General features: G+C 40.2%; 2 protein-coding genes and 1 long non-coding RNA gene across 14 annotated transcripts in view; 1 reads left to right on the plus strand and 2 right to left on the minus strand.

Moving 5' to 3' along the window:
* Positions 1 to 24239, minus strand: part of LOC111253706 (protein O-mannosyl-transferase Tmtc4-like) — a 46652-nt gene that overhangs the window by 2476 nt on the left and 19937 nt on the right. For 2 of the 3 annotated variants that reach the window (XM_086974683.1, XM_022813506.2), the window contains exons 2-13: positions 10305 to 10454; positions 9906 to 10087; positions 9280 to 9481; positions 8642 to 8812; positions 7874 to 7966; positions 7563 to 7664; positions 6977 to 7215; positions 6654 to 6831; positions 6319 to 6447; positions 4882 to 5031; positions 713 to 886; positions 243 to 591 (exon numbers count right to left, since the gene is read on the minus strand). In XM_086974683.1, coding sequence (XP_086830809.1) covers positions 243 to 591; positions 713 to 886; positions 4882 to 5031; positions 6319 to 6447; positions 6654 to 6831; positions 6977 to 7215; positions 7563 to 7664; positions 7874 to 7966; positions 8642 to 8812; positions 9280 to 9481; positions 9906 to 10087; positions 10305 to 10385 — 2050 coding nt within the window. In that variant the 5' untranslated portion in view covers positions 10386 to 10454. Of the gene's footprint in view, positions 1 to 242; positions 592 to 712; positions 887 to 4881; positions 5032 to 6318; positions 6448 to 6653; positions 6832 to 6976; positions 7216 to 7562; positions 7665 to 7873; positions 7967 to 8641; positions 8813 to 9279; positions 9482 to 9905; positions 10088 to 10304; positions 10455 to 13536; positions 13695 to 24239 lie in introns of those variants that run through there. The other variant, XM_022813505.2, reaches the window with a different exon arrangement.
* On the minus strand, positions 2370 to 3818 carry LOC111253708 (nucleoside hydrolase-like). The gene has a single exon (XM_022813511.2). It carries the CDS (start codon positions 3447 to 3449, stop codon positions 2490 to 2492), a length of 960 nt encoding a protein of 319 aa, XP_022669246.1. The 5' UTR covers positions 3450 to 3818; the 3' UTR covers positions 2370 to 2489.
* Positions 3907 to 21439, plus strand: LOC111253711 (uncharacterized). Of its 10 annotated transcripts, XR_015316899.1 has the most exons (6): positions 3907 to 4147; positions 6305 to 8040; positions 17291 to 17438; positions 18480 to 19236; positions 19804 to 20256; positions 20506 to 21439. It is a non-coding gene; the product is annotated as an uncharacterized LOC111253711 (long non-coding RNA). The 10 variants fall into 10 exon arrangements; XR_015316904.1 differs by having other exon boundaries at positions 3909 to 4147; positions 19093 to 19236; positions 19804 to 21431; XR_015316903.1 differs by having other exon boundaries at positions 3909 to 4147; positions 17291 to 17433; positions 19093 to 19236; positions 19804 to 21431.

A 24239-nucleotide genomic window follows, 5' to 3' on the forward strand; every position in this document is an offset into this window, starting at 1 on the left:
TTATTCAGCGTGTCAGATGGTATATTTAATAAGGCGTTGTTAGAAAAAACAGTGGATTAGACTGTACTGAAGACTGAGAGAGGCACCACATCAAAATCGCGAATGAAATGTATGAAAAATCTGAAACCAGACTTCAGCTTGATATGAAATTATCAAAAAAACATAACAGTAATAAAAGAAAACAGATACCTTACGATAAAAACAAGACCAATAATAATTAGTGCACACGATTTATTACTGACCAAGATTCGAATAATAGCTGGCGTGTCTTGGCTTGAGTTCGATGGCTTTCTTAAAATGTTCTTCCGCTTCTTTAAATCGTTCCATTTTGCCGAGGGTGTTCGCTAAGTGAAATTCAAGCTCGGCCACACTGCCCGCTTTTATAGCACTTCTTTGACTTCCCCTCGTAGTCACACTATCACTTCGAATCCGCTTCAAAGCTTCTCGGGCAGCTTCTTCGGCTTCGGGCAATCGCCCGAGTGAATCTAGGAGTATAATCATGTTGTTCCAGCTGAGTGCGTGCGATGGATTTTGTGATACGGCTGTACGATACGCCGTCAGTGCTCGCGAGTGATCCTGCATTTCTAGATACTGAAACAAGCGACGAAGCCAATGTAAGTTGGAAGAAAAACCTCCGTCAGCTTTCAGGGGCATCGCTAAACATGATAAAAGCTTAATAATTTCATAAAACAAGACATTATTCACATCCTACCAGATTTCCCAAATTAAAGTAGCAATGAGGGTATCGGTTATTGCGATGCTGAATAGCTTTCCGATAGCAGAGTTCAGCTTGGCCGAAATTTTTTAGGGCCGCTTCAACGATGCCCAAATTCATCCACGCAGCCGCAAAATTCGTTCGTATTTTAACCGCAGTCTCCAGTAGTGTCTGAAATGCATGTAAACCAAGCAATAATAAAACTACATTAGGGTCTTTTTTCTTGCAATCAGTATCAGATTCCCTGGATGTTTGCGTATCATCTGTAGGTAGCCTCCTGTCTGATTTTATTCGTCAAGCTTACGTCCGGTGAAGCCTTTTAAGTTCATCCGACGTCAACATGTGTCTTTGCTTCGCCAACAGCCTATTGAAGAACGCTTTAATTTATTTGGGAAACAGCGGGCCATATTAAATAGCGGTCCAGGGCATCCAAATGGGTAACTCTTATAATGTAATGTGTTGAGTTTTTGCTATTTTCTCTTGTTTAGCCACGAGATCAGTATAAGAAATGCACATAATTTCAGCTTTGAAGACCTTTTTGTATAACTAACTATAGGTTATAGTGCCACAGCTCGGCCTTTACTAAGGTACAGTAAGAACATAAGAGCTTTCTGTATGAAGTGTTCGAATAGAGGCACATAGTTTTTCTATATACAAAACCTAAACCTCCATACGATCGTAATCATCAATTGTTTATTTACACTCACCTTGACAGAATGACTTTATTCATGGAAGTATGCTATTGGAAATTGGACTTGATTGAGTATTACTTATTCCCTATTTCAGGCTTTTCCTACAGCCCAGGTGGAGCGTCGAATAGTCGAGCAAGATTCAAGTTGCAGAAGCAGTCACGAAGGCTATTTATACAGGTGCTCAATATAACTTTATTGAATATAATATAACCCTATGTTTAGAGACGTTCCTATATCCTATGCTCAATGATATCATCTGAGTACATTTTGTTCTATGTAATTGTACTGTCTCTCTAACTGATAGCAAGAATGCACTTGTCTTGAATTGTATAGCTTCATAGTGTATTTGTTCTATTTTCTTTCTTGAAGTAACCACTATAATATTTTACGACGAGCCATTTGTATAGTCCTCTAGCGCTAGGTATAGCCAACCATTCGTGGTATAAACTCAATCCTGGGAAGTAGGAAACGATCGGTTGGTGGTTGAAGGACTCGTGCATAACGCCAAATCAAATGAAATAAAATCAGTGAGCTCCGATTCCGATCTATCATAGTCATTTGACCAGTAAGAAGTTCAATATCTTCCGAACGCATCAACAGTCATGGGCCTTCAGCAACATACTGGGACCAAATTTCGAAGGAAGACAAACGCCAAAAAAAGCCGCTGTTCAGAACAAGCTTTTCAAGGAAACAAACCTCGAAAAACCCTCAGGGCGTAGAGTTTGCTTTTTTAAATGTGCCGTAACTCAAAGCTATATGATTAGCACCTCAAATAACACCGTTACGGCCTTGACAGAGAACTGCACTCAATTGGTGTTCAACGCATGTGATGTGAGGGATTCCATTAATAAAGTTGAAGTACGAATATGCGACAGACACGTAGACGCGAGTTATTTTCGGTTAATAAGTATATACAAGTTGTTGAGAATACTATGCACTGCGTGAATAATACACAGGACCGCTTGGCGAAATTTGAGTTTAGCTTTTTTTTGTTTATTTTTCAAATGAACCACGCCTGCTCGAATTAGTACAACATTTTTTTTTGCTATATGTATAACATACACGCATTTTTGCCAATAATGTCATTGTACCATTGCCGTAAGATTCTCACGCACTATGGTCATGTCAAATTCTAAAACAATTTCCGTATGTTTCGTAACCTTGGGAAGCATTGACTTAGTCCAAGCTTGCACAACTTGGCCTAAAGTGTGCTCGCCTTTGAGCTCCACAGCTATCCTTCGTTTTAGGCTCCGCGTAACACAGTCCGGGCGGATGGCAACGAGTACCGCTAAGAAATCGCCCAGTTCATAACCGTGATGACCAACTGTATACTTGCATTGATAGTACTGTTCGGTATATTTACAGATGGCTTGCAGGAAGCGCGACTTCGCAGTTGAGCCTCCTATCAGCTCCGTGTAGAACTCCCACGAAATCCAGTTTGTCGTGACGGTCTCCCACGGAACCAGAACTACTGGACATTGTGAATGCTCAACGAGTATGTGGGCAGCTTCAGGATCAGATGCAAAATTGAATTCGGCTCCGGGAATGACATTACCCCTGCCCTGTACGTTTCCCCCCATCACGACAATCTTCTTAAAGTATGCCATTACATTTGGGTCAATATGGTAAGCAACCGCAAGGTTGGTACACGGTCCTATCATAACAAGTGTAAGTTCACCCTTTCGATTTTTGGCCATCTCAACCAGCGCCCGAGAGGCATGCATTCCTTTTTGCGCTTGCGCACCCTCGGGAAACTCTTTCGGACAATGGCCAAGACCATCTTTTCCATGAAATTCACTGCCGAATATATTCTCTCTGGACAATGGTGCATCGCATCCAGCATAGAACGGAACCTCCTCACGTTTGCAAACACGTAGAACTTTCGACACGTTCGAGACAACATTCTTCAAAGTTGTATTTCCCGATACACAAGTTATTGCCACCACATCCACTTCGCGTGCGCTTAGAGCGGCCATCAGTGCTAAAGCGTCATCGATTCCACAGTCCGTATCTATAATAAGATGAACCGATGTTGAAGGCATTGCAAATAATGAAAATGGACACAATCGGTATGTGCTGTCTCTTAACCGTCCAGAAAAAGAGAAATCAGTCCTGAACGCCTTTGTGAACCAATCGAGCCGATAGATTGTCCTAATGGACTAACGAACTACACTTTTTAATCAGCTGGGGTTTTTTTTTCAGCGCGAAAGTAAAGCGTTAAAAGAGTTGGTACGATGTCATAGAGTAGATTAAAGAAGTGGACAACGAACAATCTTAAGCCGATCGGAGCAAAGGCAATATCCAGGTCAACCAACTTGTTGGTTTAAGGGGACAATGAAAAGGATTGCCCTCTAAACTGTAGATGCGACGCCAGATGGACGAGGGCAAAATAGATTTCGTAGCGAATGAAATGGTAGGTAGCACTACGAGGAGGAGGAGGAGGAGGAGGAGGAGGAAGAAGAGGAGGAGGATCCATCCCTTGAAAGAGCACCGCTATCTTAAGCACATGATATGATTGAGTACGACTGTCGGCTTTAACAATCACTCAGTTTGAGCTGGCCAACAACGTATCTCAACTGGCCAATGAACTACGTATTGTCGAAGATGGGAACGCATTTGGTCGATCAAGAAAAATAGCCGGATGCTCGAACTCTGTGAATTCGTAGAGACAGCTGTGCTTATTAGGCAGAGAGCTTTGTTTGCTCAAGGGCAAACAGAATCCTATCAAAACTGCACACAAGTAAGCCCATCATATTTGTACAGAACAAAAATACTGATCTTAGTGATGACTAATAGTTTGAATATAAATGGGTAAGCTGTTATAGATAACGAATAGGTCCGAAAAAGCATATGACTTTAGACGTCGTGTCTTTATGAAATAGGGAAACAGTGCACAGATAACGTATCTAACGTTCGTTCATGTCATAGAATTTCTCCTTGTTAACTGTAATTGTGAGCACACTGCTGCCGTAATCGTCTACGGCACCTGATGCCCTTAAGCATTTTTATAACGCCCACCCCAATAGAAGAAAAGATTATTACCCTACTAGTCAAAAACAAAACCACATAGCCATAAATTACCTAACATCATCTTGCCAATACTTACATCTATAAACATAATAGAATGCTAGATTGTAGGACTCGATCAGTATCATGGATATATCATGGATATTTTCAGAGTTACTCGATTACTACTATTATTTTTTTTCTTAAAACGTATATACGTGCCACTAGTTATGTTTGTACATCTTGAATACGTGTTACTCTGTCGAGCAAAGCCTGTCCTATGTTGCGCGCCTATTTTCATAGCGAGTATGCATGAAGGATCGAGTCGCATGGATCGAACTGTATAGTTTTACAAGGGACGCTGTTCAGAGCTGGAGCTTACAAAGAACACAAGATGAACTAGCTAGCGCTTCGCATAGAATCACACGTCGTACAGGCATCCAGTGCATACGTACTTACTTAACTTACCTTTGCTTCATCGAGCTGATTCGAATCCTTAAGGATATTGGCGAGATTGTTCATTGCTTGCTCGTACCTAGGATTCAGTTCGAGGGCTCGTCTGTAACTGGCGATGGCTGCATCACGATCCTCGGCCACCTTGGCAATATTATAGTGAACCTGAGTGCAGCAAAGGAGACACACGATGGAAATGTTTGAAACAGGACGTGTCATGGCCAAGCTCGCTCAGACTTTTATCACAGCCTTCGGTTGTTACTGTTGTCATTGCGTGCAATATCGTTGAAGGCTCCAGAACGAGAAAGCGGTCAATGTTCCTATTTTTTTTCGACGGTCCTATCATTGAAGACCTTAATGTGACAATAGAAGCAACATCTCAAACTGCTACAGGACTGACTGGTTCCGCCTGATAATAGTGCGCCGTAAAAGCTAGATCGGATTAGAAATATAGCAATGACTGTACGTATCGACAAGATGCCTAAAGAAACGAAAGCTATTTTAATTTAGATCTTAAGCTTATGAGCGCTTCCATTCAAATCAAATGCTTTTTTATTTAAATACAACTATTCATTAACAATTATTGTCCGATGACGAATAATCAATAACAGCCACCATAAGAAGCGTGATGCTGTCACGTCAGAGGAGGTCATATATTATTGCATTGCGCTTTTTTGCAATTGCTTTCCTAGCAGAGTGGTTTTCCATGAGAATAAGCCACCTAGCGACACAAGAAATAGGTTTTTTTTGAACCCGCGACTAAAAACGGGCTTATTGTGCGGGGTACCATAGGCCACCTTATGGTTGATGAGAAAAACAGCAAGATACGCGGTAATAGACCGCCGCTGTTACTCGCGCCATGTTGTTACTGCTATGACAGCCGACACGGTCATGCAACTGTTATTTAATGCGGGAGAGCTGATACTTTTTCGATACGGTCACGGTTGCTTTCACAGCTGTACCAAATGCGATAAGAAACTAAAACGTATCGGCAAAAAACCCAGTCTTCTGAGCTCTTGCGCCAGCATTAAGGTGACACAAAGGGCAAACGTATTGATCAGCCTCCTCTATTTTGTTAAAGCGACAGCACAGGTATTGTTCGGGTCTCCACTTGAAAAATACATGTTTAGAACATCAAAATACTACGTTCAACTCCTAGCTTTGTACACTCACTATTATAGGTATTCGCTTTGCGGAAAATATGTTGCTTACGTTTGACTGCCCATTACGTTACTTCTAATAAGCCCCCATTGAAGTCTCCATGAGACTCGACAACGTAGAACGACAAAAAGCGTATTATAAATCTAATTGGCTAGCTTATAGTATGTACCGACTCCGATAACGTTCCAGTGATTCCAGGATCTCTAACAAAGTTTTAAGTTGGCATATGTTTTATTTTTTACTACAGAACAAATACCCTGTATCTCTTATTTGGCAGGTTTCCGTTGATACCTTGGCATTAAGAGGGCACACATCGAGGCCAGCGTTGAATAGTGAGCGTTCGTCCCGCCAATCGCGCGACCGTCGAAGTGACCGACCCGACAATAGAAGTATGAAAAGAGTTAGGCAAAAACGCTGTAGCTGCAAATTACAAGAAAAAAAAAAAAAAACAAATCTATTCAAGTAACGATCCGCTGACAGTGAAAGGAAATGCTTAGTTAGCGACAGTTATTATTTCAAAACTGTTCATCTTGCCGTATACCTGTTTCGTGCTAAGTAAACTATGAATACTTCCTATTAAATCAAAATACGTTCCGCGTTTAGGTTTCAGCCTGAACAGCAAATACCTTCCGATGTTGAGCCAAGTTGCGATGACACTGTAGCATTGCGATAGATATGAACAGGCAGAAACCGATTGACGAAAGGTAAAGATTTCTTTCAGCTAGGACAAAGCCTACACGACAAAAAAGGTTCGAACTTGGAAGGAACGGCATCACTAGGAGACTTATAGCAATACAGTGCCATCTGGAAGATATGTGAGAATAAAGCATTAATCAATTTTTTTTTTCATTATTCATAACTCTAATCTATAGAGTACTCGTAATGAAGGTATAAACCGATTGATCTGTAATCCTGTTTGGGCTATGTCGCTTATCCTGTTTTTACTGACCGCCTTGGTGGATCGTCCATAAACGCCGCTCGAACCAGAGTTGCCGCAATTGCCCACAAACCGATCAGGGAGAACATGCGCGGGTCAAGGGCAGATCGTATCAGTGGCACACAGCCCATAGACCAATCAAAGCATAGCCATTGCGGGTAAAATAAGAGCAACAAATTCAGTGTATAAATGTATTGATAGTTAACCCAACGCTCTATAGGCGATTCCAGAAACGAAGCTGGATTATCCATCTGAAAGAATTTATGCAGATATAGAATTTAGAAGAGAAAAATAAGATCTGTTCGTATCATAACGATGACACAAAGACTGAAAGACAACTACTTTTATTACTTCTTTTGATAATTATAGCATTCTGAAGTGATGACAGAAATTCTATTTAAATATTCGGTTGTTTGGCCTTCGAGTTCAAAGTGAAATCGGAATATGTGTAATCTTTGCACTAGCCTATTCACTGATTTTTATCAATATAAAGCCCACAGGCTGAACGCTCGAAGGCAAATTGATTTTTGAATCAAATGCCTACTATAAATTGTAGATTAATACATAGCTGCTTTTATCACGTGAGAGGCGGACATACTGGCAAAAAGGTGGGCGCTTTGAAATTAGCGATGAGGCATCTGATGAGCACGAGCGAGACACCCGAGACTGCACAGAATCCGAAACGTATCAGAGATGATTTCTGTAAAACATTAACTTGTTGCAACTACGCATGCCTCACCTATTGTCAGTACCACTCTGAAACAACCTTTACGGATTTTCCGTTTTAATATACGATAGGTTTTTTAACATTTTTTATTGGCCGTATGTAAATATTTGTATTATATGTAGATATTAATTTTCCCAAAATTATCTTCGACTATGTCCACAGATTACTGGGCCATAACTCACCTTAAACGAATTGACAAATACTTTGTATTTTGTAATTGCATGGTGAGGAATAATATCACAGACGACAAGGAGTTCGTATGCACCGCAAACGCCCTGAAAAGCCGGAATAACGTTACAAGATGCATTCAGTACATGGCCGTAACAGATTTGCCCTGACGCTTGCAGAGGTAAAATTTTCACAGGAACGTTTTATGTTGTATTGTCAGTGATACTTCAGCCATAGATGTACATAAACAAAAGCTGTTCTATTCACAAACGACAGTTATTCTTTTGATAATGCTGTTCTTTGTTCGGTATTTCGAGATAAATGGCTCGAACACTCGCAGAACCTGATTTTCCGCTACTTGTGTGCAAAAAATGGTACTCAGCCTATAAGAAAAACACCGTCTAAATTCTGTGCAGTAGCACGAGAAATAGAAAGGACTAACGTGCTCGGATATTTAACTTTACCAATAAAAGTGTATTTCCAGTTGGCCAGTATTCAAAGGTTTCAGGGCCGTAGCTACACGTTAGATCTACAGTTTGCCTATGAGGCCTTAAATACTGATCCGTTTGAACTTCGAAGCACAATGTACTGGCTGTCTCATTCGATGAGTCTGCTTTTGGTAAACAGTTCTTCTATTCGTCAATATCAGTGGTAACAGACAAAAAAAAAAACTGGAATTGAACAAACAGGTACAATATAAATAGTATTTCTATTTATGACACATGTGCTAAAGACAATTAGGTGGTATGAGCTGACACGCAAATTTTCTGGGTTACCCTTACCAACAGCGTGACTCCGGGTTCTTTGGAAAAGAGTGCCAGTACAGCGTATCCAAATAGCATAATCGGAAGCCTCCTGCTTCGAGGTTCGGCAATCCATCGAAGATAAACACCGAAACCTCTAATAAAGAAGAGACCACTCAACAAATCGGCTAGACCAACAGCGCTACATAACTGAAATTCAGAAATATAAGAACCATCGTATCTACATGACGGTCCAGTCCAGAGTGCAAACTGGAACAAGTGATCGAATTAACGTAACATCATATTTATTTGCAAGAACTCAAAAAATACCTTATAGAATTTGTAACTAGTTTGTCACGTCCTGGTCAATAAAAAATCTATACGAATTTTAATTGAATTATTTCTGTGAGACTAGTAGAGCAATCAATCGCGATGAAATTGGCCTGTGGTCTGCCGCATTAAACGTTGGGCCCTAAACCACCAGGCCTTTCCTTGACCGTTGAATGTCGCTGTTCGAGCTTGCTCCTGTACTCTTTCTTTCAAACGAACGATATCGCTAAACCGTTAGAGATCCTGACCGGCGAAGATGCCTCTCTCCTTATTACCGTATAACAACATAATCGTTCTACGAGCAAGGCGGCCATTGATCATTGTTGCAAGACAGTCAATGAACTTACGCTCTCTGTATGCACCGGATGGATCGCGAATAAAACGGCCGCTAGGAAAGCCGCCTGACGGGCATGTTTTTCTAGGGGATTATAGGGCAACTGGAGAGCGGTAAGGAGAATTGAGTGCACGTTCAACGTAACGATGCAGTGGACCACTAGGTTGAGAAGTCGGAACCAATTAGCCTGCATCATACCAGCTTGCCACATCAGTCTGTCGAAATAGCAAAACAATCATTCGAGATTACAGTACAGCTAAGGGCGCAACTATATGATGACAGAACTACTTCAGAACTACTTCAGTATAAATAGATTGTGCTTAATGTACATGAGTTTCCCGGATCGACATGTACCTCATCGTAGGAATAAATACCCTAATAATAGCTATAATAAAATACGAAGCATTGCTATAAAGCAGAATGTATGTAGTAGGTAAAATGGTCATAGTATGTGAAGGATTAGCTTTATCTGGTTTCTATCATTAGAATTCATAGAATGAGTTAACACTATAAACGTGTATTGATACTATATTTCATCTGTTCCCATCCTTTCAACATACGTTTAAAACATATCAACAAGAAATGCTGCTCTTTTATTACATGGATATCGCAATGATCAATACATTACTAAACGCGTACCGAAAAATAAAAGTAATAATGGGTCTAAACGAGCCGTGCGAAGACTCTTTGTGGAGAGGCGTTCCCCAGAAGTCGTCCCGCAATAGGTCTCCCCAGTCGGCCCAGGTCACATCGGATGATCCACTCCCCACAACGTCCGGGTTATTAACCACAGCCTCCGAGTCATCGAAAACGAAATCCCCCTAGACAAAAAGTGTGAAAAATCATTAAGTGAAAATATGCTGTCATATCTTAGAAATTGGCACCAGCTTCATCTTAGTTCTCCTACCGTAGTAAGCTTTCATTAAACATCAAATACAGTCAAAAAAACATCGATTCATCAATCGCATAATCTAAGCCTCGCACAAAAATATTTATTTCGATAACCCTCTTCATGATATATTAACACAACTGATGTACCTGAAGGCAGTTGATGTTGGAAAGTGCCGCCAGGGGGAGTAACAGTAGAGGCGGTCGAACACCGGAAGTTAGGAGAACCATTATTGTGGCCTGTTGAAGTTTTTAAGTGGGAATTACCTCAGGAAGATGCGAAACCGTACGGCTCCATTCCTGAAACACGAGGCAAAAAGCATTTTTTATACATGCGTCCTTAAATTTAAGCCTGTTCAGAAATGAACCATTCCCGTACTGTTACTAGATGCTCCTATAAGCTCGTTCCGTAATCGTACCTAATTTAAGTGGATCATCAATCAATTTTTACTCGGACGATTTCATTCGACGATTTATTGTCCGCAATTGACGATCAACCTCGCCTATCTTTCAGCTAGCCTTTCGATAGGTTATTATTCTTACTTGCGATCCACTGATCAAGATAATTTTTGAAGTTAAAGATATAAAAATGGTTCCAATAACGAAGACCTGCAAATATATAGTGATCGAAAGTAGCACGATCGAACTATAAGTTAAGCTAAGCTGAACATCCTATTGTAATTTGTAGAGTTTCTGGCGAATAACTAATGAGACAAGTTGGATTTCGCGCTATCACGATGAGACACAACTCTTCTCCTATTGGCGTTAGCCTGGTGCATCTTTTAGAGTCTCTTCTTTTAACGGTCGAGCTGTTGACAGTTCGGGACTTAATTGAGCAAAAACGTTTTATTTGCTCGAGATAAGAGCATTGTTTTATAGTTCCACTAAATAATATATGCAAAATTAAAGCGAAAAAAGTGACGCGCCCGCATTATTTCCTCTATTAAATATTATTATCCTCTATTATTATTGTTCTCTGTTTCGAGTTTTTGAGGAATTCTATCATCACAAAAACCTATTACTGCCAAAGATGCCTTTATTTTGATGTGACGAAATAAAAAACTGAAACAGATCCCAATCGAAAATGCTATTGCAAGCTTTTAATAATAGGTTAGCTCACAAAACGTATTCACGATTCCATTATAGAAATGATAGCCTGATATTAACGAAATTATTTTGATCACGGTTCAGCCGATACAGGTAACCAAAAAGAAGCAAGAGTCCAAGATTATTTTCAGGAATAGCTTTTGGAACTAATATATATATATATATATATAAACTACAAACCGCGAAGAAATACAAAGGTACTCCAATTAAGTCATTGCTATTAAACAATCCTGTATCGCGTTGCTACATTTTACAGTGACTTAGAAAGTACCAATAAATACATGTTATTAAGGCTCTGCAGAGACGTAAGTGCATTACTTTTCAAGTCACTGTCTTAAACAATGAATAAACTAGCATCTTTACGCTGTTACGCATCCTTACATTTTATTTTCTCGACAGTCTTCGTTTGATAAGGTTTTTAACATTGTTGAATGGTACGATTTCGTGTTTTTTTTGAGAAAGTGCATAATAAGACTGAATATGTTGGTCGTACTGAACTAGTGACTACTATTGGGTTACCATACATTTTTTAATGTATATCTAATATAACGTTATGACCCTAAAACGTTTATTTCGAATAGTACAGGCAGTTAGTAATAATGATAATTGGTTTAGCAATTTTCTCATTTCTCTCGTCGCATCGCTCCCAGCCCCAATTAATGTCGAACACTAGAGAACTGTTGGGTTTGTTTGATAGTTGTTTATGTCCGCCGTGACGCATTTAAGGGGGAAGGTGCGCTCAATACGATGAGTAATTTTTTTTTGGGGATATTTTCAATTGATCGCGCTCATTTATAACCACCACTATCATCGTCAACAACAACTGTCGACGACTGTATTATAACGCTAAAGATGAAACGATTGCAAATATATCGGTAGCGACGACCTTAACACGAATAGGCAAATGCTGTTGGGCCGGCTTCATAACATCTCCTCGTAGGTCATCGGTCAGCGCATCTGCGGTATATATCTTCGAACTTGGAAAACAATGCAATAATTACGAATTTATAGCGAAGTACACCAAGCCCTAAATCAATAGGGCTACGGATGCCTGAAAAGTAGCAGCTTTGTCGTACTGGTACTGCCGGCAACAAGTTTATGCCTATTATACATAACGATCAGTAGAATGGATCGAGCCAAGGGCTTGTTGCGCAGCTTTTGTCGTACTTAGCCAGAACTAGTAACTGTAAAAAAACAAAAAAATATCATATAACTTTGAGCCACTCGAGAAAATGTATGAAGATTTTACGAATTTTACCATTACATAAATAGCTTTTTCGGCTGTTATCTTTAAAATAAAAAACAGGAAAAACTATTGCTTAGCCTTTGAGCGAGGTTCTTGTTAATATGTTGCTTGTTTATAGTATTATTTATATTACAAAAGATAAACGCGTAGCGTTAATCAGTTCTCATATCGAGCACTGTTTTAGATTGCTACCACTTCCCGGAAGGGATGAGCTCCTCCATATTACCATATGCCTGCGTCCATGGAAAGCAAGACATGATCGGGATGCTAAGAGCCCACTACACCGTTGATTCAGAGATAAATTCATTATATTCTATACATTTGATCAAAAAATTTATAGAAAATGAGGATGCCTGATACTGATTGCCTTGGGACCTCGCTGCACGATAGAAGACACAAAGCATTTCCCAACTACCTGAAACGTCCATCTTAAGCCTTCGGGAACGCTTATATGGTACAGGGGGGAAGGTATATCAACGAGATATTGTCTCTTGGCGGCCATGGACCGTTCAGAAAAGCGGCGTAATAATATGTGACGTTGGAAGCAATTAGTTCGTTAGGTTTGATAACCAAGTAAATCGCAGTACACGTTCCTAAGACGTAGAACGAACCCATTGCTTCTAATTATTTTTTATGTCCGAGGCCCCGCGCCAAGTGTATATAAATAACAATAATAATAGGCATATGTCCATTATCATGGCAAGACTATACGAAAAGAAGCTTTCTTCGAGCGAAGACGACAAGTCGTTTCAAATGAAAGATATTATCTCAGAACTGTGTTCTGTGTGAAGGAAAAAGATTATCAGCATGGTAATATACGCATAACAGGTTGTAGTTGTGTCCTGTTTGGCATATTATGACTTGTACAACCCGAAGAAAAAAGTACGGTTCTTCGATGGTTTTTAGATACCTTCCTGAAACAAGCCAGCATGGATATCGTCGAACCATTTTGCCTGAAGAAGTAACTTCAATCCAAACGCAAGCGGAAGCTATCTAGTTATCAGTTCTAACTGCGGTATACAAGCTTACCTAGTCTGCATAGTTAATCTTCTCAATGGGTCGAATACATTTCGGGTTCAAGCACATCTTTATTTTGTATTTCCCCTTGACTGTCAGACGCACTCCAGACCGTCCTTTCATTGTCGTTACTGTTTGTTGACAATCGAAGCCGAGGGCAGTGTAATAGTCATAGAAAGAGCAGTTCCTGTCGCGGTGGCGAGGGGGATCGAAAGGGCGGGCGAAAATAAGAGTGGTTCCTTCATTGCCTTACCGTAAGGTAAAGTTCGCCTCCAATGGTTGAAAGGAAATCGCTAATAAGTAGATAGGTTCAACTGTGAGTCTACATTAAGCCACAAAGCCCTGAGTGTTCTGTCGAGTTTGGCACTAACGGATGCCAGTAATGAATAGATCGATATATGGAAAAATTGAAAAGTAGGCTATTTTACTTCAATATGCAACCTAAGTGTCCTCAAAGGCTACTTATAAATGATCAAGCAGGATGAGTGGCCTTTTCTTTATAGTACAGCCATTCTTTGCTTAATTTTCACCTACGAATATTTTAAATTGTTTTCTTACTTTTCTCTTTATATTAATCGATTCTAGGATAAGCAATTGCTTTTAATTTGAAAATTTAATTTAAGATGAATCCTAGCGAAAGTCCCTAAAGCAGAACAGTACCGAAGCATGTAAATCTCCATAGCTCACAGCTTGTTGAAGCTCAGATACTAGTCTGAAATATTTAGGTGTATTTTTGTACGGCACTGGTAACGCGACAATGTTTCTGCGTGCTCCGTGTAAGCCCTCGTTTCTTCGACGTAATTTATTTTTAGCGGAATTTCACTGGAAGTAGACATACTGCCTCTATCAGCCAAATATGAGTTTGTTCCTTAGTAGATATGCTGTAATGAACTCATAGTATTACACGAAATGCCACCAGTTTCGTTCGGTGCGCTGAACGCTACATATGATGATCTGCCGTACACGGCGCGATTCAGACCTGAACGTATCACTCAACAGCAATAGCGGGTAGCGCCTACGGCATCTGACTAGATAATGAGCAAAGTGTTTTCTACAAATAGAAAACAAGCATGATATCTGTATTCGACGACGAAAAACAGGCTCGTTAGAGAGTTGACACGTGTGTCTCTAGGTGTTTTTTTCACGTTTTTGTTATTTTACCAACTATTTAGAAATTTCTTTTTATTACTTGCAGCTAGACACGTGAGCAGTAAATATCAATGTGAAGCACGTGCATAATCAACGGCCATGAATAAGCGTTTAGCCATACATTAGACTAACAGTGACAGAGAATATAACATCAATGGCCCCTTTGCCTTGTCTGTCTGACCCACCGACCGTTATATGCACCTCGGTCGTTCTGGATACGACTGCAGCTTTGCGAAGTCTGATCCGATAATTATTCTAACGATTCTACTGTTGTATACGTCGGCACTCAACGGCATTCATTCAGCGATATTTAACTAGGTTCATGTAACGAGTTCTATTATGTGCCAACCTTCTAGCTGTCCTAGGTCTGTCAATGGTTTGTCTACCTCAGCAAACCCAGGAATTAGCGACAGGGTTCCCCTTCGAGGCAAGCGAACGTAAACGATTGTATACTTCACTATAGCACAGCAGTATATAGGGAAGAGACAATTAGGCGCAAGATCTGGAAGTCGCGAATGTAATGAAGCAGCATAGAAACGGTTATAAAGTGGACCAGAGCAAGATTTGCTTTTAGCACTCAGGTCAGTCTGATCTACATACCCCATATGCATAGGCGGCTCAACGCTCATCATCGGATCAGTCGAAAGTCACACAACCATTCGGCTCTAAATATACATATGGTTTCTATCCCGATGTAACGGACATAATATTGCAGTTTGGTTACGCCGATTAATCTAGAAGTACCGGCACTATCAGTAGTTTGGCTGGATGTAGAGAGAATACGCTGTCGATACGTGCCAGAGTGTGACTTACTGCTTTAGACCAGCCGGGAAATTTTCAAGCGGCCACTGAGAAATATCGCGAACAACATGCATACGCTGTCTAAGTACAGCATCGACGATGATGTACGAGTCTGTATGATATTAGGGTCAAATTTACTTACAAAACAGTATAAGCAGATACCGTTATCTGGGCTGCTGGTATTTTTATTTCTAAACTGCCGTACTTTATTTTTGGCGATAATTAACTAGACTTCGACATGAGTCCATACCTTACTTAAGACATTTTTCCTGTCCATATATATATATATATATATATATATAGATCAGTTCCAATGGACACTATAAATCGCCTAAACAAATTTGGCTTGCTTGCAAGCAAAAAATAAAAACTCAAGTCCAATAATATCCCACGAACGCTTATTAGATGTTACAGTAGTTATTTGGCTAAACTGAGGCAATTTAAAAAAAAAATATTTTTATGGGACCGCCGAGCAGCTAAGAACAAGAAGTAGCCAACTTCCGAAAGGAATTAACGCCGTCTTTGGTCGAATCGGGCGGTTGGGACGAGAAACGTGGCCGCAGAAAGCCGTATATAAAATCAACTAATGAACAAACACCAAGATGCTAGCTAGACGCCTCATATGTTTTTTTCATGTAGCAAGTAAATACATTCACTATTCATAAAGGTATCCGCCACACAATTCGTTCTACACAACTAAACGGGTTCTGATACAGAGCGAACGATGAATGAATTATGGATATATATATATAGCTATGATCGACAGTATCGATTTAGCGCCCCCTCTAGAATTATTGGGACCTAGCAGTGGTAAACTGAACAACAGGATGAATTTCTTTCATTTGCTTTATAGCATAGCTTTTACAGCGGGTAACTTCCCATGGTCTGACTATATATATGTATAGTGGTGTTATTGGGGGTATTTAAAAATGGATGGTCGGTCTGATCACTCATCGTTCATTGGCATAGGTGAAACAGCACTAAAACAAACAATGATTCTGACAATGAAAAGAACCCTTGTAGTTGTGGTTAACATAAAAAACCGATAGTAATCCACTAACCCGCTAAAAACGCTGGGATTGACAGTAGATCAGAGCTATGAAACTGGTAGATACAGTCTTTTTTTTTTTGTTTTGTTGTGGTCATGGCTATAGTTTCAGAGACAGTCGAAGTCGGTTACTAGATATGCTTTCCAGACAGTTTATTTGGTAGAAAAACGTAAGATCCGGGTCTCGCGGACCCATTAATAATGAAGATAACTGAATAGAAATATTCGTTTTGAGAATAGACAAATGATTCGACATTTGTTAGGGCCATAAACCATATGGATATTTTTCAAACACCGACGTATGATTATATTTATTGTTTCAGGTCTGATTGATTGACTGGAAGAAGCGTGATAACTCTGTAAAGCCTCGTAACTCGTCTGAAAATTACCTTCTAGTAATTGGCTTTGTTGAACTAATATCTCCTGCGTCGCAAATCTGTACTAATACAAATAGCAGGCCTAAGCACGTTGAAGCCATTGGAAGTGCTGTAGTTTTCGAATAGAGTGATCTTCATACATACTGCATGTACAGCCTACGTACAAGCTGTGCATTACCACCAGCTGTCGTAGCGATTTCCATTGGCTAAACAAATAAAACTGATGTGTTATTATTTCTGTATAAGATGTCCATCTAGTGTAACGCAAGGAATAGGGAAACAGGTAGCTTGTAGTATGAGTATGCGAGTGGTGATCTGGGTCACCCGTTTGGCTCTTCATTCCACCTACAATCAAATATAGTAATATGCATTCGACTGACTTACGTTCCAGCTAAAGGCTTCTCTCAGAGGAACGTTACCCTCTGCCGTCCGTTCGCACAATGACTTACTGTATAATTACGGCGGTAAACTGTCATGATGATTTTACCTGACGACGCTCAAAACTGCGGGGTCTCTGTAGGACTAGCTAACATTGTAAGGTAAGTCCATCTACGTCAGTACGACGCAAATAACGTTGAGGCCAAAGATAGCTGACCGCTTCCGCTGGGGCTAACGAATGAAAGTAATCTCTTAATATAATATAAGATAATAAATCTTTAAAAGTGTACGGTTGGTGTACACACATATATCCGGCAAGCGGAATTCTTACATGATAGTAGAATTATCTGCCTCAAATCTTGTTCAGGTAGCCAGTGGGGTTTGTGCGGGTACCGATCAGAAAGGTGCCTCTCAGTTACGAGTTTGCCTAGCGGATTTACTTCTAACTGAAAGGTAGAATACTTTTGACACTACTACAAAGGAAAAAAGATCTCTAGCATAGTAGAATAACATAACAGTTGAGTTTACTTTTTTAAAGTCCAATGCCTTCGACAGGCATAGCGAAAATGCCCTCAAAGGACTCGGAAGAAGGAGCGTCTTTTTTTTTCATTAAATTGCTGTGCTCACAGCGAAGCTATCTGCCGTCGACGCTATATCTATGGGTAGCTAGTTGCGGAGATTTATTTTTTAGATGGAAAATCTTCTGTTTCGAAAATTTCCGGTAACGTGATGTGCTAGCATACTACGAAACGCGTTTGTCCGATAAAGCAGTATTCGTCCAAACAAGAAAGAAAGCACGGTTTTTATACGAAAAACAAAAATATTCATGGATCTGCAATCGACGTGTTTACGGGCTTTCGGTACCGGCTGATTTAGTAAAATAAAAAAAAAATTTGTCTCTTACTATATTATATTAATATCATTATCTTATATTAATTCGACGGGTTGTGCTATTGTACTTTTATAGGGATTACTTACAAGGAATATTCTATTTTTAACACTTAGGTAGACGTATAGACCGTCATTCCAATAGGTCTAGTAGTGTAGAGTACTGGTAAATATTATTTAAAGAATCTTATTCATTGCTAATGGTCTTCCCTTGAGCAATGCCGTCCTGCTGGATCCTCATCCAGGTAAATATGAAATATACGAATGTTTTTGGGTGCATCGGATACTACCATGGTAACATTTGTCGATTTCAGTTATCCATCTTGGATTATCGTTCGTGTTCGTAGCTGCTTCTCTTATCTACGATAAACCGGTTATTAAAACAATTCAAATAGCGGCAATGAACGAATCTCATTGTAGCATTGCATAAGGTATCAATCAGCTTGTTGTTTAATTGACGACTGCGGCAATAGTCAATCAGTCTTTGGTCAATAGAGGGGCCAATGGCCGGAACTGACGTAATAAACCTCAAATAAAGCGAGCCTGCCCATCTAGCTTGGCCCATTGTGGCGTCGTTGAACCAAACAGTATTTAAAAATTGCCTACACATAATACGAATGAAATTACTTCTCACTGATCCGCGGTGTAAAAGTTATCTGCGGGGGCAAACGTTTTGAATGTTGGGCAAAAGTCATACGCACCATAATGAAAATCACTTTCTCGTAATATTGTGAGCTTATTTAGTTTTCATCAATGGCCACTGCAGGTTCGGCTAGGGAAAAAACCTGCCAAAAACATACTCTGACATCTGTCACTTATAATACTACATTTTCAGTTATTAGATGCAAAATACACCGTATCTTTCTTATATATATCGACAGCTAAAAGACTCGTAGTATTAGTTAATGCGTCGTTTACTTTTTGTAGGGAACTTGACAGAAGAGAACTGTGATACATCAATTTCACTGGAACTTATATTATTGCGCCTACGAGCCGAACTGTAAGGAAGCCCTGTTGACGATTGTCTCACTTTCGTGAAGACACATATCATAAAGCGGCTGCGTGTTTCTAGTTAGTATTTTGATATAGGCTTTACCTACCTAGGAGTCGTAGAAGTACACAATGTTTTACTAATAAATCCTATATTTATTTGGTGTATTTATATGGTGACACGAATAGTTTTTATTATACTGTGTTTTCCCATCAGAGCTTTGGTGCCAACATATTCCCATTCAAATATTTGATGGCCATACGTTAATCAGTGTAGTAGTTAGTTAAATTATAGAGATAATGATCATCGTAATTATATATAGATATGGCATAAAAACAGAACGTAAATAAAAGCGAAAGTATACTTTTTCGTCTATAGATCTGACGACAATTCCCGTCCAAAACAATTAGAACTATTCTAGTCGCAGTTTGGTAGCTATTGAACATATCATCCGCTGCAATAATCAAGCTCCAAATCCACGAGTACCATATAGATTAACTTGAGTATGAACCTCTCAACACTGTGAAAGTATGCCTCCCACGTTGGCGACTAGAATGAAAACAATTCTAGATTCCGGCAATTATTGAAGTCCGTATCGAAAATACGCCGCTGTCATGTCTCTTGTTCTTTTTTTTTTCTGAAAATAGGTACAATTTTTTGCCAGTAGACGCACTGCCATGCATCAACCGACTCCCGGCGATTTCTTCGCCCTTTCAATCTTTGAGGAAATGCCTAACGTCGCGTGCAAACAGCGACGTTAGTCGTTACTAGTTGCAGGCTTCACGATGGTATCACCACACACACGAGGTAGAGGAGCAAAAGAGCCGAAGGCTGAAAACAAGAGTGAAAGAAGTGAAACGAGGACCGGCTTGTACGAAAGGCAATCATCTAACGAAACGAACAATGCTTGTACCTGCTCTTCACCGTGGCATCACTTCATCTAGATGATGGAGAACCGACTACGAAGCAGTTACGACAGAAAGTGGCGACCGCTCGCAATGCAATCTTACCCGCCCCAGGCCACGCCAGCGGCATCACGGACAGTTACGGAAAAAGCTACCGCTCGAGCAGGACAGGGTCGAATGCGGTTGTTTGTTACGGTACGGTGTTGCAGTTTTCTATGGCGACCATGCCAGGAATGAGGAGGAGGCGATTAAGCAAATGTCAATCGAAACAAATCATGCAATTGCTATCACTGGCTCCATCATCACCATTCCAAATTCAGTTCTATAGAGAGTTACTTCTGCTGTTATTGGTTTGTCGGTCGGGAGTGATTTTAGCAGCCTAGCAAAGATAGTGCCATCGCCAATGAGATAACGTTAAACGCCGTTGTGTCCTTATGAAACTAGGCTACGCCGTCGCAACAGAATGGTAAAATACAGCAGCTGTCTCCTATGAGTCGTTTGCGTGGCGACCTGGCTGACCAACGAACTGACCGACAATAGGGACTTATGCACTGGTTTACAGGTACAGGTCATGACCGAAGCATTTTCAGGTACGGCTAGGAATACGTTAGAATAAAGAAACACTTACAACACGTTTGCAAAAGCTAGTCGGGAGCTGATAATACTGACAACGAGGTAGTGCGATCGAGTACTTCGCAGATGCAAGATGGGGCCCCAGAGGCAGTTTGCTGTTGTTCTTCTATACGGCTGTGTAATTATAATCCGCATTATGCTGCTCACACAATGGTTTTGTTGTCCGTCCTATTAGACGCAAGTGGTACTCGTCAAATCAGCTTTATTTTTAGCTCTCATGAATATGCTAACGAGGTGAGTTCGACGATTTTGTAGGACTTCATCGTTTTGTTGCTACATAAATGAAAGGCGAAGGTTGTTTCTGATCTCGTATAGCTTCTCCTCCCTTTGAAAATGAACCGTGGACACCGGAACTAATTTTGGACAGGGAAATGATGCCGGTAGCAAACTGAGCGGATAATCAGAATATGATTTAGATAAACCTTACATGTTCTAGTCCCATACCGTACTTAACACAAGAACGATGATGTTGACTGCAACACCATAGCCGATGCAGAAAATTCTGTCGAATAATAACTGAAATTGTTATTTGTATTATTGCCTCGCTTACGTATAGACCAAGCATTACGGTAGCTATCAGAGCCTATAAGGCTTGAAGCCGAAACACAATCTCTGTGCTTTAATTGCGTATCGAAATGAGAACCGAAGCACAATAAGCGGCGATCTTGGTGGTCACCTTCAATAAAAGCAAATGATGCCATTAATTTTCGTGCTTCAAGGGTTCATCGTATATTTAAAGGTAATCGGGCTCTGTAATGATTATTCTACATTATGGACATTACTGATCCATATATATACTCCTTATATTATCTGGATATATATATATAAGGGGGGGGGGGGGTATGTATCTTAGCTTAAGCACAGTCAATTTTTAGAAATGTATACTTCTACCACGTATTATTTAGATCTAGCGCATCATCGCAATTGTCTAAAGTTCATATCAATTTTAGCCCCACGTTATTCGTCTCGTCGGGATGGCAACATGAAAGGGGTTGTATATCTCAGTTAAAGAATGAAAAATCGTGAGACCCATACGTGTATAATAAAAGCAGACTTCTACTACTGCTCAATATCTCGCCGTTCACCTAGAAACGTCGTGAAATTTTCTTAAAACCATTTCTTACTATACGGCTAAAACCTAGCAAAAAAAATCTACGAGTATTCAGTGGATTTCGGCAACCGGAAAACTTTCGACCCCGTGACTTTTCAGTTTGTTTGAATATGTGCCTCGCACGTTTCGTATCTGTGAAGTAACGATTATCTCCTCGGAAGCTGTTGGCCTCAGCAGTATATCAACGCTGTAGTAGGCTATAATAGCACAGACAACGGCATTAAGTTTCTCGCATATATGTTTGCTACTGCCTTCTGCTAGAGTTTATATTCCGCTGCACAGCAGCAGCAAAGGACCATTGCCCGGTATCCGTCTGCCTAACTTGGGCCATCCGTCATGCTCAGCTGCGTCTTTGTGTTAGGAGAGTTTCAGATTGAGCTCTGATCATCTGTCCTGTGTGGTTGTAACCGGTCGGGGGAAAGGTTCGGGCGAGAAGCAGGAGGCAAATAGCGGAATGAATACCGGAAAGTTCAAAATGTAAATATTCAACGAAAATGTGCTGTTAGCTTGAATTTACCAGCAGGTATCGAGCGTCGATTGACGAATTAGGTAACGACAGTGTTCTATGAGTTTTAAGACAACTGCTATATGCACTAACATTGAAATGGAACTTAGGAAAATTTCACCTTTTCTATAGAACTGCTTGGTAAAGAATTTGAAAGGAATAGATATGGAAATAATTTCCTTTTTACTACGTTCACGTACATGCACTGTACACGTGTGGTTGTATCACCAATGTCCAGTAATTACTGCGCCATGCTGAATCGATATGTGTACATCTTCATGTGCGCAGCTAGGGGAAAAACGTTGCTTTGTACGACCTGCTTTAATAAGATGGACGACGCCTAGAAAAATTAGCAGCAGTGTTCCTTTGTAGACTGTATTCTTCACTCATTCAGATACTTAGACATCTAGATAGATAGAACGAAAAATATATAAGCACCATATCCTTCATCGTAAAACCAGCACTTCGTAACAGCACAATCCAAAATTGTCATTGTGGAAATTCAATGGATAGCTAATGAAATCACCTCAAAAATAAAGATAGTATCTATAACGATTTCGACAGACAATGTATGATACCCCTTTCGCGACGCAATCAATATGGCTACGACCAGGAATCTCTAAAGTCATAAGGTTCGTAACGGTCGAACGTCGAGGTTCGGTAAGCCGAATGTTCGATGCGAGCGGCGACTGTAGCAGGAAATCTTCACGCAAAATCTGCTCTTGTATTCTTATTATGGATGGTTAGCGCTTTGTACTATAGTTGGCTTGACTTGGGGATCGTGCGATGAGGGACCTAACTGTTCCGCAAAATTTATTCGCTAACACAAAATTATTCGAGAAAATAACTATACCTGTTACATGTCGATTGGGTGGCGAATGACCAGATCCTTCAATGTATTACTCAGTAACGAAATTCGAAATTAGTCCCATTGCGATTTAAGGTGTTGGCATAATTTACAAAAACTACATTTCAGCTTCACAATGGTCGCCTTTTGCAGCTAGTGCTAAACCTTTAAATATATATAAAAAATATTAAATATGTATATTAATATATACAGCCAACACTGTACCTACTGCTCCCAATGAAATGTTTCGGACCGAGCCCCTATTAATTATGCTTATCTTCAATAATACGCGATTTTACACTGATGACGCGAGCTTCGCTGAGAAGCGACAGATGCCCATTCTACTGGTTTAACACTGTCGTCGAGTGGTATTATCTTACATGATATTCCCATATATCATTGAACTATATCTAAATACTATAGATTATATGCACTTATATACGTAAAATGGACATCTTTCGATCCACGTTTGGGTATATGGTATCATTTCTGACTACACGACCCAAATAGTTCACTCGTCAAACGCTCACTGTCGCGTATCACTGTCAAAGATCCATTTCTGATTGTTAAGATGATAACTTCTGTAAACTTCTAGAAAATTCCTCAGGAACGGCCAGCCGTTTAAGAGCTCTTCACTGGTCGTTGCGGCTGGATGCGCGGACGGTCAGGGCATATCACTCGTTGTCGATATTGGCTCAACGCGATAATGGTGGGGTTCCCAAAAAAAAAACAAAAAACAGGAACTAACACTTTTATGGCTTAGTCATTCTTCGTCTGTTTTTTTTTTGAAAACATTGTTTACGATTGTAATCAATATCTCGTATCGAAATTCGGTCATCAGGAAGAAGCCCACTGCACAAATATGGCGCACTTCTCGTTTTACGTTGCTATAGTTGGTCAAGGAAAGTAGACTTTATGATATCAGGCACGAACTGCTTTTCGCTCTCGAGAAACATGTTTATAGCTTGTGGTGGTTAACTGCTCACAGGGCAATATATTTAGCGTTGATCATACGCACACGAGGAAGGCCTGAAGCACAATCGAGCACTTCACAGACGCGAAATTAATTACTAATTTTATTC

The sequence above is a fragment of the Varroa destructor genome, unplaced genomic scaffold, assembly GCF_002443255.2.
Source record: "Varroa destructor unplaced genomic scaffold, Vdes_3.0 BEIS01000007.1, whole genome shotgun sequence".
In the NCBI taxonomy this organism is placed as follows: domain Eukaryota; kingdom Metazoa; phylum Arthropoda; class Arachnida; order Mesostigmata; family Varroidae; genus Varroa; species Varroa destructor.